Source organism: Cladophialophora yegresii (assembly GCF_000585515.1).
Source record: "Cladophialophora yegresii CBS 114405 chromosome Unknown aczIN-supercont1.3, whole genome shotgun sequence".
In the NCBI taxonomy this organism is placed as follows: domain Eukaryota; kingdom Fungi; phylum Ascomycota; class Eurotiomycetes; order Chaetothyriales; family Herpotrichiellaceae; genus Cladophialophora; species Cladophialophora yegresii.
The window spans coordinates 2,709,975-2,728,923 of NW_006913047.1; the positions used below are offsets into that span (position 1 = coordinate 2,709,975).

Consider the following 18,949-nt stretch of genomic DNA (forward strand, 5'->3'; position numbering starts at 1 on the left):
ATTCCTGGGACCCTCTATTAGTGCTGCGGCAAGAAGTTGTGTGACCTATACTTAATCTTGCAACACCACAGAACGAACGCGGAGAGTACGGAGTAGATAGCATCCAAAGCATTATTGGCCCGTCGCGGGGTTCAAGCCCGCCCATGCTCTTTTTCCCGGTGCCTGGATGTTCGACGCCACACCCCGCAGCTCGACCTTACAGAGCCGAGGGATTCTCAAGAACTGAACGAGGCTAAGCCACACGCTACAGGGCCACCAATCGCACCTTTCAAGGCTGAGCTGCGAATTATTGGCCGCCACCGTAAATGACGCCAAAGCCGTCGATCCCCACCTGCTTAACAATTCTTTGTCGGCGAGGCGTGTTACAAATGTCCTTATCTGCGGTATTGCCCCATCCACGTCAGTTTGCTCACACTGTTCCGTATGTACTAGGTCTGGCACTCAACACTTTCTCACTATGGGCCTTGAGAACGTCAAGCACGTCGTCCTTGTGCTATCGGGCAAGGGCGGCGTAGGCAAATCGAGTGTCACACTTCAACTCGCCCTCTCACTTTCTCAGCAGGGTCACAATGTCGGCATCCTGGATATCGACCTTACAGGCCCAAGCATACCTCGCCTCTTGAATCTGGAAGACAAGAAAGTTACTCAAGCTCCCGGTGGCTGGCTACCTGTGAAGGTGCATGACGCGAGAGATGCAAGTGACGAAAACACACCCAGACGGGGTGCCCTCCACGCGTTATCACTGGCCTTCCTTCTACCGTCCCGTTCCTCGGCTGTCATATGGCGCGGGCCAAAGAAGACCGCAATGATTAGGCAATTTGTCTCAGATGTTTTGTGGCCGCCGAATACAGACTATCTCCTCATTGACACCCCTCCCGGCACAAGTGATGAACATATTGCCATCGTGGAAGAGTTACACAAGCTAGCGGCAGATGTTCAACCTGCGGCAGTGGAAAATGGCAACGGTCTTCACCTCGAGATTGACCATAGACCAAAGTTGTCAGGTGCGGTGGTTGTCACTACTCCGCAGGCCATCGCAACCGCCGATGTGCGCAAAGAGCTCAATTTCTGCGTTAAGACACAAGTTCCAGTGCTAGGAGTGATCGAGAACATGGCCGGGTACATGTGCCCATGCTGTGGTGAAATCAGCAACGTCTTCAGCAAAGGAGGTGGCCAGATTATGGCTAATGAGGCCAACATTCCTTTTCTAGGCTCCGTTCCTATCGATACTGGATTTGGCGCCTTGGTTGAGGGCGTTCAAGGCGATACGGACGCCGCAAGTACAAATACGCCAACGAACGGAGACAGCTCACCATCTCATCAGACTGAACTTGTTGAGCGATACAAATCATGTGGCCTCTTTCCTATATTCTCAGAATTCGGGTCCAGCATACACCAGAAGATACAAGAAGTTTCAGGCTCCTAATTCCAACCTCGCCAAAGCTTTCTTCGCAGCTGACTCCCTCCTGAGACTCAACACCCAGTTTTCGACCGGTTGTCTTTGTGTTACTCCCTTCTGCCGTTGTCCGCTTCTCGAACACACTGGCTGCAAAAGTCCTCCACTTAGATCTCGGGCCAAAATGTTGGGAGAAATGCAAAAGCCGAGCGCCGATCGGCCCTCCTGACAATTTCACGTTCACAATTTCTGTGCTGCCAGAAAGTCGCAAATCTCCGCGACATACAATCTCCATGGCTCTGTCCTCGATGTTCAGCCTTCTCCAACGCCCTTCGGCGTCTTTCCGGGACTGGGTCCAAGTCAGGCCTAGGATCTACTCTCTGATTACTGGATGAGACCAGCTAATTCTACGAAGCGTGCTGTGCAGAATACTCTTGGCTTGATGTGGGTCTTGTCCTGGGAATCGAAATCCGTGGATTTCGCGTGCGGCTACGGAGTACACACTAACGTGCCGTGTCTTCCACCTCCCCCAAAGCGGCCCCGGATTAGAAGATGACTATATGGGGTCCCCATAAAGGTATGACTTGCCAAAACAGCAAGATCCAGTACGTGAGTACGATCACGTCTCTTTCTATTTACTGGTCGCCAGCGGATTGCGCCGTCATCACGATGTTCCAAGATTTGCGTGGATCAGCGTTGGTTTGGGCCATCACTCTCTCTTCGGGTTCCTGCTATGTTCTCTTTGGCTATGATCAAGGGGTCTTAGGAGGACTCGTTGCTCAGCCATCCTTCCTCGATGCTATCGGCAACCCCAGCGCCAGTTATCTCGGGACAATTGTAAGCCTCTGCGCACTCCAGTGACTCGTTGCCTTCGCTTCCTTATTCTAGCTCCACCGATGTGCAATCACGCTGACGGAGGTTCTCAGGTTGCATTGTACAACATCGGCTGCCTTGCTGGCTGTATGGTTGCTGCGGTGTGGGGCAATGTGTTCGGGAGACGGAAAACAGTTCTCATTGGATGTTCCATCATGGTAGTCGGTGCCATTATACAAACGGCTACCTATGGCGCTGGTCAGCTCATTGCTGGAAGACTTATCTCCGGCCTGGGAAACGGAATGAATACGTCCACAATACCTGTCTACGTCTCTGAGACGGCCCGGAGTCACCGACGAGGACAGATGGTGGCCGTGCAGCTCTCGATCGTGATTGCTGGCATTGTGCTCGCTTACTGGATTGGTGAGTCTATTTTTCGAATGATTGCTGCTGTTTTGAGGGAGCTTTGGTCGACTCCCCGTGAGCAAGGTTGGATACTGACGGATGTCCGCAGACTACGCGACAATCCGCACACTCACGGGAGAGGTTGTGTGGCGCTTTCCCATTGCATTTCAAAATGTCTTTGCTTTGATCACCATGGCGACCATGCCGTTCCTCCCTGAAACTCCCCGATGGTTGTACTCTCACGGTCGAAAAACAGATGCGGTTACAGTACTGGCAAGGCTCATGGATACCACCGAGGACGATGAGCAGGTTCAGTTCATCAAGAACGAAATGGAGGAGGCTCTGGAGCTTGAGAAACAACAACCGAGCTTCAGTATGAAGCAACTGGGCGAGAAGAGCGATCTCAAGCCACTACGGCGGCTGGTCCTGTGCTTCATGGTGCAGTTCTTCCAACAGTTCACGGGCATTAATATCATCGTCTTCTACGTCACAATTGTCCTGGAGCAAAACATGGGGCTATCCAGCGAAACCAGCAGCCTCGTCGCTGGTTTCATCCAGATTGCCTTTTGGGTTGGAACTCTACCTCCGATTTATTACCTGGACAAGTATGGTCGCCGGCCCACCCTCTTGATTGGCTCCGTTATCCTGCTTATCTCGCTTGTACTGTTCACGGCCGGCATCGCAGTCAACACCGACTCCTCCAACAACCTGGCGTTGGCGATGCTCATCCTCTTTCAGATAACCTTCGGCATGTCTTGGAATGCTACGCCCTGGATATATGCGCCTGAAATCACCCCACTCCAGCTCCGTCACGTAGGTTCAGCTGTGGGACCCTTTTCTGAGTGGCTCTGCACATTTGTAAGTTCACCCCGCTTTCATGATCGCCGTGCTGACGGTCCCCAAGATAATTGTGCAAATGACACCGACAGCAGTCGAGCACACCGGCTGGAAGATATATCTTTTGTTCGTTATCCTGACTGCTCTGAGCATTCCTTTTGTCTACTTCTTCCTACCGGAGGTAGGGAAGATCCATCAAGCTACTCGTTTATTGAAACTCCTGCTGACTCCCACCAGACCACCAAGATGACGCTGGAAGAGATTGACTATATTTTCGTCAAGGACGAAGCTCGAGAACGCCTCCATGACAGAGTTCAAGAGATGGGAAGACGAAACTCGCGTCCCGGGAAGTCAGAGAAGAATGCAGGAGTTACAGACAACTGAGTACGTAGATACGGGGCGGCTGTGCTGAGGGTCCATTCGGCGTAAATGTCCTATATGCGGCGATTCATCTTCCACATGGACACTAACGGCTTCCCCTTCCGGCCGCTGACGAGGGATATGATCAAACTGGCGCTGACGAGTATCATCCCTCGGTTGCCTTCTTTTGGAGGGGACGCGAGAGCGCAGAAGCCTGTGTCACTGTAAAGCCGAGCAACCACACCCCGTTGGCTTCTGCTCACCCTGGCGCAAAACGATACTGAATGGAAGGGCTGTGCGCTATCAAGCTGCAGACCCGGCGGTGGTCAATGATGCATCCTATTATGTCGGCATCCAGCATCCATAGCTGAGCCAACACATGCGAGGTTTCAGGGCGACCGCGGCCGAGAATGGGGATATGAGGCTGCATATGCCCCAACAGGCGAGAGAGGGCAGACATTTGTGGGTAGGGTGGAAGTTAAATGCATCGCGAAGTCGAGGCATCCGGCAAGTTATACGAGTACCCGATTGAGTGCCTGATTGAATGCCTGAATTCCTCGTCTACCAGTATCTCGTTCAAGTATAGATCAAAGTTACTTAAACGCTGTTCTTCCAGACGGAGGAATTGGAGTTATGTAGCCTCGAGCTTGCTCCATCCGGCATTTGTCTCATTCTCGCTTGAACTCCCAATCTCAGATTGACCTCACCTCAATGTCACATCGGCCTTTCACCAAATTATCTATCTCGTCTCTGCTCTGGAGGCTTGTTCTCCTCGCACGATAACTCAGCGTAGCTGTGACCCAGTGCAGGCTGGACTATGACGACGCTTGTTACATTCTTCCACAGATTGTGAAGCGCGTGTCCATCATCCGCACTCTAGCTCTAGGCAGCTCAGATGTCGCGTCAGTCCAATGGGCCGTTTGCTTACTATGGCACACTCATACATTCTATCAGCCCTTCTAAGCTTGAGATCCTTCAAGATGCAGTTGTCGTCGTGGATGGAAATGGTAGGATAAGTCTAATCAGTCCGCATTTTTCAGTCGAAGGTGGCCAAGGCCTTCAGGAGATGATTCCAAAATTACTCAAGCAACCCGACGCTCGCGTCCGTGTCACGACCCTGAAACCTCATCAATTCATCGTGCCAGGATTCATAGACACCCATGTCCACGCACCTCAATTCTCAATGCGGGGCCTCGGTCAAGGCTTGCACATCCTTGACTGGCTTGACCAAGTTACCTTCCCACACGAATCGAGGTTCAACAACAACGACTATGCCACAGAAGTCTTCACAAGATGCGTACAAATGGGCCTCCGCCAAGGCATCACGACTGCGTGCTACTTCGCCAGTCTCCACACCGAGGCGACGAAGATTCTAGCGGACGTGTGTCTGCAGGAGGGGCAGCGGGCATTTGTTGGCAAGACGTGTATGGACCATCCAGAAACGAACCCAAAGTATTACAGGGAAGAAACCGCCGAAGCGGAAGCGGGGACGGAAGAGTTGATTCAGCACTGTCGAGCCGTCGACGAAAGTGGGACCTTTGTCCGGCCCGTCTTGACTCCAAGGTTCGCGATAAGTTGCACACCAGAATTACTGACTAGGCTGGGAAAGTTGGGGAGAGAGCACGAGCATGCTTATGGTCTAGGCGAGGGCGTGCCGAACCAGACACACTTCTGTGAAGCACAACAAGAGATCGATGCCACCCTGAAGCAATACGGAAAGTTCAGCTGCGAGGCAGATCTCTACGAGCACTATGGTCTGCTCAACAGCATGTCCGTTCTTGCTCACTGTACGCTGCTTAGCCACGACGACCTGGTGAAAATCAAACAGCGAGAATGTGGCATAGCGCACTGTCCAATTTCAAACGTCACCGTCGGAGGTGGTTTCATGGCTGCGCCGGTTCGAAGATTCTTTTCCGAGGGTATCACGAAGGTCGGACTTGGAACCGACTCCGGGGGCGGGTTCTCATGTAGTCTCATGGATGTGATGCGGCAAGCACTGATTGTCGCCAACGCACGCGAGATGCTATCGGAAGGTAAGGAAAGACGTCTAGGTCTGGAAGAAGTGTTCTATATGGCGACCCTCGGTGGCCCGAGAATCCTGGGAATGCAGGACAGAGTCGGCTCGTTCGAAGTTGGCAAACGATTCGATGCGATCTTGGTGGACATGCAGGACCCTTACAGTGGCCCGCACGACGACTTCGATGCCGTACACACAACTACCCTCGACGAGTTCGGCGACAATAGTATGAAGGCCATCACCAACGTTTGGCAGAAATGGATCATGTCAGGAGATGATCGAAATCTGAGAAGAGTTTGGGTTGGTGGTCAGATGAAAAAAGACACTTACCGAGCTGGTTATTGGTAACCGATGATCCGGAACGAAATACTGCGGATAAAGAGACATCGCCAATTTGCACCAAGTCCCAAAATTATGTCTGTCCGGTCAATTGCTGTCTGGTCTGGTCTGACCGGCTGACCGGTTCGCACCAGAGGCCGCTTCAGTCGAAAGAGCCGATGCAGGCCTTGTCGGCCAACAATACTTCAGGGGTTATTATCGAAGGGGAGATCGAGATCTCGCCATTGGTATTCTGTCCTCGTGCTCGAGATGATGCAGCCGTACATGTGGCGGGCCAAGCTTTTCCCACGGTTATGCGACACCCTACTACATGATTACGATTTCTGCTTCGAGTAAACACCATCAACAGCTACAATTTGTCACACATCCTTGTCGCAACAAAGACTAAAGCCAAGGAATACCGTGGATCACAAATCGTGGCGACGCAGAAATCCATGTTCGCCGTTACAGTTCTCCTCCTCCCCTCCATTCCGTAATCTCCCTCTTGGGCACCGATGCAGCTCTGCGTTTCTTTTGCCTCTGTGCTTTGGAAGCTCAGACTGCTTGCGACTGAATGGGAGCGCAGGGTCCAGGAACATTGCAAACGAATCGAAGCCCCGGATGGCGTCATCTTGAGTCCAGACAGATTTCTTGCTAATGTTTTTTGGCACCGAGGATCTTTCACTGTCCAGATTGGTTCACCAAGCTGCTTTCCCGGCATTTCTCTGCGCCAGGACTACCTCCCAGAGGACATACGCGAGTCAATCACTGATACTGTCGCCATGCCTTCGTTTGGACGCCCCTCATCTAACCATTGTGATTGGGGTTCCCGCAGGCTCCTGTATTCCTGCACCACGATTGCAAGCGAGACGCCTATGCTTGGCTTTGCAGAATCCTAAATCTTGCAAGTCTAGACCTGGGAGCAACTTAATATCGCGAAATCATCCCACAAGATGTCGTGCCGCACGGAGGTACAGCGAGCGGCATTGCAAGTTGTGAGGCTGGAATGTCGCGATATGGCCAAGATCAGCTTCCCTTTGCAAGTTCCCGACTCGGATCTCAGTATAGAGGTAGCTTTCACTTGTTCAAATACCCTCGTGCCTGGCGATATCAGACTTGTCCAGCACAGCATTTAGAAGCTGAATCCGGAAACAATGGCTACTGTTCTGACTCGAGCCTTTAGGACTGAGGGGGACGACTTAGTCGTCAAAAGTGACGGCTTGAACAGCAGTCCCTCTGATTCTAAGGAAGGCATTCTCCTGAACAGTACAGTTGTCGAGAACCTCGGCCTTGGTGTCCCTGCCGACGAAAAAAAGTTCTGGTGGCAGCGGGGAAGAGGATATGACCCCGATGCCGTCGCAACACTCCCTTCTGTCTTCGATGACCCGGAAACAGCCAAACATTATCAGCCACGCGCTGACTGGGAGAACCTGCATCGTTTCGATCCTTCCGCAAGATGGACGTGGCGCGAAGAGTATGCGGTCATTCGCAAGATTGATTGGCGGATCATGGTCTTTGCCTGTATCATGTTCATGTCTTTGGAGTTGGACCGATCCAACCTAACCCAGGCCGTGACGGATAACTTTCTTGAAGATCTTGGGATGAACACCAACGGTACGTGACTATACCTCAACAGACATTTGACATATTGATGGATCTAGACTATAATTGGGGAAACACTGTTTTCAAGCTTAGTTTCCTTTGCGCCGAGCTGCCCTCTCAGCTGATCTCCAAATGGATGGGTCCTGATCGCTGGATTCCCACTCAAATGGTTTTGTGGTCTATAGTGGCAGGTGCACAGTTTTGGCTCTCTGGGCGCAGCAGCTTTCTTGCTTGTAGAGCGTTGCTTGCACTGTTACAAGGTGGCTTCATTCCTGACGTATGTCACTCGGCCATTTTTGCAAGCACGAACTGACCTTCGTCCAGATGATCCTCTATCTATCTTACTTCTACAAACACGGTGAGCTCTCGCTCAGGCTGGGCTTCTGGTGGACGGCAATGTCGATTGCCGATATCATCGCGAGCTTCTTGGGAGCTGGCCTGCTTGATCTCCGAGGACACCTTGGCTACGCTGGATGGCGGTGAGTCTTCCCCAAAAGTCTCTGTGATGAACCCAATACACTTCTTCGATGCTAATAGGAGATAGTTGGCTGTTCCTTATCGAGGTGAGAATTCGTCGCCCATGTTTCTCGGACTCCAACTGACTCGCTCAGGGGCTTTTGACTCTGGTACTGGGGCTCATAGCGTTTGCCTTGATGCCCCCTAGTCCTACGCAAACTGCCAACTGGGCACGAGGCAAGAAGGGATGGTTCACCGAGCGGTAAGGCTCGAAGAACAAGCACCGTGATACGTTTTGGCTCACGGTATCCCAGCGAAGAGATCATCATGGTCAACCGAGTTATCAGGGAAGATCCAAGCAAGAGCACTATGCACAACAGGCAGCCGATCACTCCAAAGCTGCTCTGGCAGAGCTTGACGGATTATGATCTATGGCCATTATACTTGATCGGACTGACGTTCCAAATCCCGATGAGTGAGTTCTGAACGCCACTGTGTCCCACGTTGTACTGACCAACTAGCCACACCCGCTCAGTACTTGACCCTTACTTTGAAAGGGCTGGGTTTCGGTACAATCAAGACAAACTTGTTGGTCATTCCGTCAACTGTCGGCCACATCATCACAATGTTGGCCGTCACCTACCTCTCCGAGGTGTCTGGGCAGCTCTGGATCTGGGGTTTGATCGCGCAGCTATGGGGTCTGCCGTTCCTGTCTTACATCTACGCCGTCAACATCAATTCCATCCCGAAATGGTTGGCCTTTGGCATTATGACTGTGCTTCTTGCGTATCCCAGCACACACGCAGTCCAAGTGGGATGGAACTCAAGAAACTCGAACTCAGTACGTAGCCGGACTGTGAGTGCTGCCATGTACAACATGTGTTGTCAGGCGGGTGGTATTATTGCAAGTAACATATACCGTCAAGGCAAGTCAACTAACCTGGTGACCTCCTTGCTGTGACGACTGACCATGTCTATTTAGATGATCGACCACGCTATCGCCGTGGAAATCGTGTACTTGTTTCCATCTGCGCCCTTAACGTCGGCATCTACGTCTTTGCCAAGGTCTACTACGTCGTTCGAAACCTACGCAGAGACCGAGTGTGGAACGCCATGACAGAAGCTCAGCGTGCTGAATATCTCACAACGACAACCGACAAGGGGAACAAGCGCCTCGACTTCCGCTTTGCCAGCTAAGCAAGATGTTACCCGAAGCTATACTCACAGGTAACACAAGGCACAAGAATACGGACTGAAGTACGAGGACACATGAGGAGAGAGCTTCAATTCTCGGCGAGCACCGTTACACGATAACAGCAGCGAGGCAGATGAGGTCTTGTTACATAGAACACTGATAAAGCGGATATCAATGGATGTGGTTCAAATACAATCCAAGCGAGCGCCGTAGAAGCAACTGGGACAAGATAAACTCCAAGAGCATTATCGTCCCTAGTGGCTTTGTCCTTGGTCTTGACTTCACTGGGTGGCACAACAGTTCATCACGCAATCTGCATTCGCCGAACCAACGACATGTGCAAGCCAATAATCCTTGAGCAAGATCTGTAAAGCCTTCCAGCCGTCTTTGATTCGGCGCCTCCCAACGACAACCCAGCATCTCCTCTTCCGTCCTTCCACCTTTTCGGCGTTCCTTATCAGCCGACACTGAATGTCTGTCTGGTTGTCCATCTCATGCACATGTCTCGAGCACGACCATCTTCACGGCCGGCCAATGCCCGCTAAACACAGCAGCACGACAGCATTGCACCATCTTGCGCCTTGATTCTGCCTTCGCCGACGAGGGTGGTGCAATATTCAGGTCTTCTGACGAGATGCTCAGCCAGTAGGCCTATCTTTTCGGCCTGGCTCTTGGATCCGCAATGTCGATGATATGGCGCCATGCAATCTTAGATGGTGTAACCAGCTCCTCCAAGAACTATAGTTTGCGTGGCATGGCCAGCTCAACGGTGGGCCTCTTAACCCCTGTCCAGTGCGCATGTACAATCGAGCATTGGCGACAAACCAAGCCATGATAACAGCAATCCCGCATATCACCACACAGCACATTACTCATCCCATCAGCCATTCTACTGCTCTTCCCGGTTGGGAGGGCTTGCGTGAGAAGCAATGACTGGGGCAAGTCGGATACCGGCACTGAAGGTCAGAGTCGAGAGCGAGACGACGGAAGGCACGTCGCAGTCTGGATTCTGTCTTGCTGGAGGCTCACGTATATATCAATCAGGGGAGCCGTGTGGATTTGACCAGTCTTCCTTTCCTTTCTTGCACCTACCTAACCGTGCTCTCATCGTCAGCATCCAACACATCCAACAAAGAGCCACAGCCGTTACGTCAAGGCCATTGAACCTTGACAATCTATCAATCCAAGCATCATGGCACCACCGGCAGCGGACGTCGACCTCGTGTCCCACACGAGTACTGGGCCTATTCACGTCAAGAAGGTGGTCGCTCAAAGCGCGCTCAAAGAGCCGCTCACGTACTCGGGCTCCCTGGACGAGTACAAGTCCTTCGACGTGACAAAGGTGATTGGAAGGGAGTTCCCGGAATCGCAGCTCAGCGACATCTTGCATGACGACCGCAAGATCCGCGATCTGGCGATCACGGGTACGTATGGTTGTGGCGCTGCATTGGGACCGGATTTGATTGCTTGTCCTCCAAGGGATGGATGTGTGCTGATGTCCAATGCACTGGCAGTGTCTCAACGTGGCGTCGTCTTCTTCCGCAACCAGGACTTGAGCATCGAAGATCAGAAGATCTTGGGCTCCAAGCTCGGCGAACTCACCGGAAAGCCGGAGACCTCCAAGGTACGGTGAAAATGTCCCTTCCCATTCTCCGCGCCATCACACTCACACAATGCAATCACGGTGGCGACCAGGGACTCTGGCTGACATCGCACCTGCCGTATGACAGCTCCATCGCCACGCTCTAAGCAACAGCAAGCGTGGCCTCGCGGTCGACGAGAACGGCAAGCTCGACGATGAAGTCTCCATCATTTCTTCCGAGGTACGTTCCCACTGCAATACCACGGTACAGGATCAGCATGCGTCTAAGTCGTGTCACTAAATGGACGTCCTCGACCAGCAAAACCGCAAGTTTTACAAAGACCGGTTCTCGGCCCAATCGAAGCTTCTGGCCAGTCAAGGCTGGCATGCTGAGTAAGTAGGTATCCTTTCGTCTATCCTTCGACGAACTAACCGACTTGCGTCCCAGCATCACCTTTGAACGCATCCCCTCGGACTACGCCATCCTCAAACTCATCAAGAAGCCCGAAGACGCCGGTGGCGACACACTCTGGGCCTCGGGCTACGAGCTCTACGACCGGCTGTCGCCCTCGTTCCAGAAGCTGGCCGAAAGCCTCACGGCCACGCACCACCAACCCAACTTTGTCAAGGTCGCGCGCGAGTTTGGCGAGGAACTCATCGAGCAGGATCGCGGCGCGCCCGAGAACACAGGCATCGACTTTACGGCATCGCAGTAAGTTGGGCCCTTTCCCAGTGAATTTAAAACAGTAGAAAGGAGCGAAAGCGATGATTAAATTTCACGCTCACCATCTTTTGTCTCCCCCGTCCCCGTCCCCGCTAATGTAACGCTCACTCCAGCCCCGTCGTGCGCACCAACCCCGTCACGGGCTGGAAATCGCTCTTTGGAGCAGGCCACCAGATCGAACACGGCTGGATCGACGGCGTGACGCCGCGCGAATCGGACATCCTGAAGGCGTATTTCCTGCAGCTGATCACGGACAATCACGACCTACAGGTGCGGTTTCGGTGGAATGAAAACGACCTGGCGGTCTGGGATAATCGGTCAGTCTTCCACACGGCGACGAATGACTATGATGGCAAGAGGCAGGGCAATCGGGTCGTGAGCTTGGGTGAACGGCCGTATTTTGATCCCAAGTCCGTGTCGAGGAGAGAGGCTCTGGCGGTTGCGAGCTAGACGGACAAATGTAAATAGACATGACGTGGGTGGAGAGAGGCAGCCAAGCAGGCAGGCAGGCAGGCGGGTAGCGCGGGAAGTGCTGTAGGTAGGCAAGCTGATTCTACAGGTACATTAGGTTGGTAGGCTCTACAGATCACATGCCGCTATCTCTGTGGCCGCGGGTACTGTATCCCGGTCACGCTGAGCGGAGGACTATATCCTACCTAGGTAGATATCGTCAAAGACACCGCCCAGAGGCCTCCTAAGATATAGCTACCTGTTCCTCCGGCCGGGGATAGATTTGTATCTTTCTGTATCCGACAGGAATGAATCCTCGCTCCATCCCGGCATGCCATGCCATGCCCGGTTGTTCAATGTAGGAGCACAATAATTTGATGGGTCCGGCACTTTTACTGTCTTATAGAATGATGTTGAGTCACGCACCTAATGATGAGGGACGGATACTACTCGTACTTCAGATGACTGACAATGAGTTTGAGAAACCGAAAGGTGCAGTGGCCAGCCTTGCGAAATTGGCGAGGCTGAAGTTCGGTCCAACCTGCCAAATTCGGCGTCGCTGTCACCACTGACCTTCCTTTCGCGCCTTCATCTTGCACCATCAAGGCTGGGTACAGGCACAAGTTGGGGCGTAATCGCCTTTCGCATCTACCGGGCTCTCCTAGTCGATAGACCTCCGCACAGTCGCTCGCCCAGCCCACATTTCTACGTCTCACGTCAACAACTCGGACTTCGCAAAACCTCACGACCATGGCGAGCTCTCCTCCAGCTCCATTCCCTACAAGCCTGCCAAATCCCAAGAAGCGCGCCTCTATGAGCTCACAGACCTCGGCGCAAGGCGCGGCCAAGAGACCCAAACTGCACCCACTCCGTCAAACATCATTCCCCGCGCAAGATTCGAGCGGACGCTATGGGTCCGCAGTCACAAGTGCTCGCTCTGAGACTGGTAGTGTCGCCAACAGCCTTCTTTCCGGACTGAGCGGCAAAGTGAAAGGCCGTGGGAGGGGAAGGCCCAGGAAGTCGGCTCAACTTGATCAAGACGAAGCACGCTCTTCCCACCAGATTCCCGGCGATACGACAAGCCAGATTGACGGCAATGAAAGGGGAGCACATCGAGGGACGAAATCCGTGGTCAGCGCCCGGTCAGGCGCAGCTGAACAGGAAGAGGACGATGAGGGTGACATTGATGAATTGGTTGAGAACATGGACGAGCAGGAAAGGCGGCAAGCCGAAGAAGAAGAAATTCGTCAAGAGCAGCGTCGAGAACGGCTTGCCGACACTCTCGACTCAGATCAGTACGCAAGGTACAACCAGTGGCGGGCGCTCTCACTCAATAACTCCACCGTTAAACGACTTGTCAACTCGATCGTATCGCAGTCCGTGACTACGGCCCCTCTACAAGCGATCAGGATCTACGGAAAGTGGTTCGTCGGCGAGATTGTGGAGAGAGCACGTGAAGTCCAGATTGAGTGGGCGAGGGCATATGAGGATACGAGAAGGGAGGAGCGAGAACGACGAGAAAAGGAGTTGCTGGCTTTAGGAGAGAGGCAAAAGGAAGGCAACGGCGCCGACCCTCAGTCGCGATCGATCGCCCGGGACATCGAGCGACTGAAACGGGAGGTCAAGGAATACATCCCTAACCCCCACAAGGGGGGACTATTACCGGATCACCTCCGAGAAGCTTTACGCAGGTACAAGCATGACGGTGAAGGCGGAGGTGTAGGGTTTCAGGGCCTGAGCCATGGTTTACTGGGAGTCACCGGGCCTGCTGCTTGGAGAGTCGGAGATGGTGCTTCTGGGAGGCGGCTGTTCAGATGAACAACGTGGGCATTCCAGAGACAATGTGACTGCTGTGCAGACCGCAGTGGCCATGGGCAAAATCCTGCTTGATCGGACAGGGGAAGGATTTCTTTGGCAACAAGTGCTGAGGCGGCATGCATTTGTGGGTGCACTCATTAACTGACTCAGCCAGTCAATGCCAATCCCTCGTCCATCTCTATACCCATCGGACCGAGTTTCGACTCCGAGAGATTACGGATCAGGCTGGAGCTACTCTCGCTTTGTTCTATCCACTTCCAACCACACCTTGTGGAACAGCGGCCGGTTCCCAGACGAGGTGCAGAAGCTGAGAAATCCAGCAGTGGCTTGTCATATTTCGGCCCAGAAGGTAAGCATCTCGGGGCTGATCGTGGATCCTGGGACGCCGTGAAGGCTTTGCACCAGCTGGGATGCAACCAGTTTTTCCACAGCCTTCTTCCCAATGGACCAAAGCTGCGTCGAATCCAAAGCAAGGTTACTCTTTTGCTGCATCATCGCCGATTTTTGTGTCTGAAACCGTCCTTCTCGCTTTACTTTTCTCATTTCTCATCCAGTCTTCTCGCCCACCAGAGCTTACCATGGCAGATGTCTCCACTGCGACGACATTGTGCAGCACCACAAGATTTACTGTCCTATTGAAGGTTCTGCTTTTTTCGATAACAACCCCGTATACTCCCGAGATTGTCCATGCGGATGCCTTAGGGCGGAAACTTGTGGCTCCTTTAAGCCACGAAAGACAAACCCGGGCAGACATTCAGCGAAAGTCGAGGAGAAAAGTGAGGTCATGGACGCCAGTATCTTGACTATCTCTTGGACCACAGAAATACTCCCCGTCCGGTGTTGTCTATTGCTGCAACATTCTTGGAACTCTCCCATCTGTCATCCCTGGTTTGCACCTATTACACACTGCCAGCCGATCCCGTCACCAGGGCAAAACCGCCCCGACTCGCTGATATCTACGCGACTTTCCCATTCGTCAGCTGTATTGGGTCGCCAAAGCTACCAATTGATCAGGGCTTGAGCCTTTCGCATTATCGTCCTTGGCATCATATCAACTGCGAGCGCCTTATCATTCTGTCAAGATGAGCTTCTTACTTGGCTGGCAGACGCGGAGAGCGGGACTGCTCAGCAGCGTCAAGAGGAGCTGGATTGAGCATTTGGGTGGTCTTTTGCAGCAGCAATTTCTGACAGGCATCTCCAGCTGACTGTCAGGTAACCGCAATCCAAAGCGATTACGGTGTTCTACGTCAAGATGAGCGGTATGCTTGTTGATCACTATGATTGCTCGAGATACCCTGCACTTCGACAGGCTGGTCTGGTCAAGGTGCTGATGTGTCGGGGACTCATTACACTAGTATTGGCTTCCCGTGAGTTTGTCTCGGCTTCTGGACGCCTCGGTTGAGGATGGTCAATTATTGAGGTCGTGCCGCAACGCAGAAGGATCTGGTGAGGGCTATGATCCTGAGACCACAGGGAACTGATGTGCAGTGCAGCTCTTCCACCTTGGAAGTCAGGTACAATAGGGAGTCGGGACAAACAGGGAGATGGCAGCTCCCACAGCAAGCATTGCACAGCAGCCTCGACGAGATAGTGCATCCATGAACGCGTTGGCGGCTGTGACGATGGTCCTTCTTCCAGGGATATCCGTATCACGATGTCTTCACGCATCAATGGTTGTCCATGCGTGACATGCTTGCTCTATTGCGGACGTTTTGCCGAGTCGCCACTGAGCACCGTCAGATTCAACTGCGACGAGAACCAAATCAGCGTATCTCGTGGGTAGTGGACAGCGAACGTTGCGGCGAATCTCTCACGGTATTAGTGCTGGTCGTCTGGTCAATGTGGCTGCGACTGAGGCGTTGAAGGACCATGAGGTTGTTGTGGATCAAGCCGGCGACGAAGGGCTCTAAATGTGTCATATTCCTCGAGTCTGCTGGGAGAAGGAGTTGACACTAATTTTACTCATCGAAGGGCCTTATCTCAGTTGAACATCATGAATTGTCTCCTCAGAAGCCTCCGGTCTGTACGGACTACGATGAAGCTAGATCGAAACTTGCGAGAAAGTAGAGTGAAACTTGAGTCAAGGTAAGGTGAAGTCGCACGGATCCGCGGTAGAAGCGGCCGCGCGCCAATACTTGTCCGTACGCGTCCAACGCGTTCGCGACCCGACCAACATGCTTCGATTTCCTAGCTGAGCGGACTTGAGACAGTGTGTCCGCGACAATATCAGAAACCCAAGAGCTGCAACAACGAGCCAACAGTATGACACGTTCTTCGAGAAGGCACCGAGATGGCAACAATAACCGCCAATCGGCGAACACAACCATTGACGTCACCCAGTGATCTTCGTAGTGCTGGAGATGCTCGATCCACCACAGTCGACATTGCCGAACTTTTCTCGCCATGAGGAGACAACGACGGATGCCGGCAAAGTCAATGATTCGAGGCCCTGTCTCGGCGAAACACAACATACGAGTTAAGTATCCCCAGGTGAGATGACATGGACGGTTCACGGCTTCCCCAGTCGGATTCAAGATCCGGTCCGAGTCCGATCTTTCTTCCTGCTTGTTGAATCCCGAACCTCTTTTAAACATTTAGCAAGGCCGGCGGCTAGGTTTATCATCGCTCAGGTACAGTTCCAGCTGGACGCGTAGATACCTTCACAGCACTAGATCACGACGCTCACCATGTCTGCTTTTTCGGAGAACCTGCGATTCAGTAGGGAGGACCTCGATTTCGGTTGGTCGATCCGTTCCCTGCTTCAACCACAGTCCTTAACATTGGCGGTAGAATTTCCAGATGACCTTCCCGAGAAGCTGGGGGAGGAACTCCGCCGGCTCGAGCAGTTGTTCACGGTCGACACGGCAATGCTGAAGAAGATTACCGACAGATTCGGCGAAGAACTACAGGCAGGTAAGTGCTCACTTTGCAGACTTGCATATACCATCGCCCTTACTCTTCGCTTAGCTAACGCCCGATTTCCCAGGTATGGAGGGCAAGGGCGATATTGTCCGTCTCCCATACCCTTGGCAAGCAACGAGTGAGAATATGAAACTAACCATCCCTCTATACGCATCTAGCCTATGAACATCACCTGGGTGACTTCCTCTCCGACGGGCCATGAAACAGGCACGTACCTTACCATCGACCTCGGTGGGACGAATCTGCGGGTCTGCCTGATCACTCTGACCGATGAAATGGGCGGACACAGCACGACACAGGAAAAGTACACGCTACCCAAGGACATCAAGACCGGCACGGCGGACCAGCTGTTTGACCATATTGCCGACCATCTCAGCGAGTTCCTGACAGAGCACGTCAAGGGTAACGAAGGCGCATGCGACGACGGGAAGATCCCGCTAGGCTTCACATTCAGCTATCCCGCCACGCAGGAGAGAATCGACCACGGAATCCTCCAGACGTGGACGAAAGGCTGGGACGTAAAGGACGTGGAGGGACACGACGTGACGGAGATGTTGAACAGAGCCATGGAGAAAAGGGTACGGATCAAATGCCACCGGAGCTCTCTTGAAGTCTCAACACTAGTACTGACCCTTCTACCCGGCAGAACCTCCCCGTCAAGCTGATCGCCCTGATCAACGACACGACAGGCGCCCTCATCGCATCGGCATACAACGACCCCGACACCGTCATCGGCGCCATCTTCGGCACAGGCTGCAACGCCGCATACATGGACCGCGTGTCGCAGATTCCCAAAATGGCGTCCCAAAAAACAGACCCCAAAACTTCCCCAAACGAGGACTCCCTCATGGCCATCAACTGCGAGTACGGCGCCTTTGACAACTCGCACACCGTCCTCCCACGGACGCGCTACGACGAACTCATCGACGAGCAGAGCCCGCGACCAGGCGAACAGACGTTTGAAAAGATGTCAGCAGGGCTCTATCTGGGTGAACTCTTCCGACAAATCCTCCTCGAATTGCTCGCCAAGGGGGTCATCTTTCAAGATTGGTCAAAATCGGATTCATCAGACTCGGACGCAAACAAGCAGAACCAGACCGGAACGCAGAGTCAAAAAGACGCCCTCTCAACGCCCTACGCCATCGACACGGAATTCCTCTCGACGGTCGAGAATGACGCGACGCCATCCCTCGAGGAGGCCAAATCGGCCTTCCAGCGCGTCTTGGCCGGTCTTTCGCCCTCGGATGCCGAGCTGCGGTTCTTCCGGGCCGTGGCGAAACTTATCGCCATCCGGGGCGCGAGGCTGTGCGCGTGTGGCGCGTCGGCGATATGTCGTCGCATTGGCAGGCGCAAGGGGCACGTTGCCGCGGATGGGAGCGTGGCTGTTAAGCATCCCCGGTTCAAGGAGCGGTGGGAGTGCGCGGTGCGCGAGATTCTTGATATGAAGATGGGAGGGTTCGGCAGGGAAGGCGAGGGGATCGAGTTGACGAGTGCAGAGGATGGGAGCGGTGTCGGGGCCGCTGTCATCTGTGCTTTGGCGATGGGTAGGACGCGGGAGGAGACAGGGACGGCCGAAAAGTAATGCTGTAGTTATAGAGTCTTGGTCCAGCAGACGGAGGAGCGGGCAGGGAAAAGAGAAGCATGGCCATCCACACTCCAGTCATGTTATTCATAGCGCAGCATGTGTGAAAATGTGGGATACATGTCGATTCTTACTGCTTAGGCAAGACAACGCCGTCCCATAGGATCTAGGCTGTGTATTACCCGGATACATTTTGTGATGAGGATCCTGTCATACCTTGTTAGGGGCATTCTCGATCGCAGCTGCGGCTTCTCATCTCACGTGGCTGAGACCGAGATCAAGGACACAGGACCGTGTGAATGGTGACTGTTACATGACTGTGTATGACTGGACGTATGGATTTCGCGGCATGACCGAGCCGGAGAACGAAGCAAAGGAAGAGATAAGTGGCCGACCGCGAGCATCGTCCTCGTCACGGTTTTTTTTTCTGTCCGCCGCCGTTCCTTATATCGCCGTGCTTTGCCGCCATATG

General features: G+C 53.2%; 7 protein-coding genes across 7 annotated transcripts; all 7 read left to right on the forward strand.

The window, feature by feature from the left end:
• Positions 1-457: 457 nt before the first annotated feature.
• A1O7_04721 (methionyl-tRNA synthetase) lies at positions 458-1,426 on the forward strand (the record flags this gene model as incomplete). Its single annotated transcript, XM_007758731.1, has 1 exon — positions 458-1,426. The coding sequence occupies one exon, from the start codon at positions 458-460 to the stop codon at positions 1,424-1,426; it is 969 nt and encodes a 322-aa protein (XP_007756921.1).
• A 639-nt stretch (positions 1,427-2,065) lies between these two features.
• A1O7_04722 (uncharacterized protein) lies at positions 2,066-3,835 on the forward strand (the record flags this gene model as incomplete). The annotated part of the gene is made up of 5 exons (XM_007758732.1): positions 2,066-2,233; positions 2,323-2,632; positions 2,724-3,472; positions 3,519-3,632; positions 3,689-3,835. The coding sequence occupies 5 exons, from the start codon at positions 2,066-2,068 to the stop codon at positions 3,833-3,835; spliced, it is 1,488 nt and encodes a 495-aa protein (XP_007756922.1).
• Positions 3,836-4,706: 871 nt separating this feature from the next.
• On the forward strand, positions 4,707-6,176 carry A1O7_04723 (uncharacterized protein; the record flags this gene model as incomplete). Its single annotated transcript, XM_007758733.1, has 1 exon — positions 4,707-6,176. The coding sequence occupies one exon, from the start codon at positions 4,707-4,709 to the stop codon at positions 6,174-6,176; it is 1,470 nt and encodes a 489-aa protein (XP_007756923.1).
• Positions 6,177-7,300: 1,124 nt separating this feature from the next.
• Positions 7,301-9,401, forward strand: A1O7_04724 (uncharacterized protein; the record flags this gene model as incomplete). Its single annotated transcript, XM_007758734.1, has 8 exons — positions 7,301-7,760; positions 7,808-8,025; positions 8,073-8,227; positions 8,293-8,311; positions 8,360-8,466; positions 8,519-8,679; positions 8,726-9,124; positions 9,187-9,401. The coding sequence occupies 8 exons, from the start codon at positions 7,301-7,303 to the stop codon at positions 9,399-9,401; spliced, it is 1,734 nt and encodes a 577-aa protein (XP_007756924.1).
• Positions 9,402-10,591: 1,190 nt separating this feature from the next.
• Positions 10,592-12,155, forward strand: A1O7_04725 (uncharacterized protein; the record flags this gene model as incomplete). The annotated part of the gene is made up of 6 exons (XM_007758735.1): positions 10,592-10,823; positions 10,914-11,023; positions 11,130-11,222; positions 11,301-11,374; positions 11,430-11,693; positions 11,819-12,155. The coding sequence occupies 6 exons, from the start codon at positions 10,592-10,594 to the stop codon at positions 12,153-12,155; spliced, it is 1,110 nt and encodes a 369-aa protein (XP_007756925.1).
• Positions 12,156-12,905: 750 nt separating this feature from the next.
• Positions 12,906-13,973, forward strand: A1O7_04726 (uncharacterized protein; the record flags this gene model as incomplete). Its single annotated transcript, XM_007758736.1, has 1 exon — positions 12,906-13,973. The coding sequence occupies one exon, from the start codon at positions 12,906-12,908 to the stop codon at positions 13,971-13,973; it is 1,068 nt and encodes a 355-aa protein (XP_007756926.1).
• A 2,687-nt stretch (positions 13,974-16,660) lies between these two features.
• On the forward strand, positions 16,661-18,477 carry A1O7_04727 (hexokinase; the record flags this gene model as incomplete). The annotated part of the gene is made up of 4 exons (XM_007758737.1): positions 16,661-16,886; positions 16,960-16,982; positions 17,054-17,473; positions 17,542-18,477. The coding sequence occupies 4 exons, from the start codon at positions 16,661-16,663 to the stop codon at positions 18,475-18,477; spliced, it is 1,605 nt and encodes a 534-aa protein (XP_007756927.1).
• Positions 18,478-18,949: the final 472 nt, after the last annotated feature.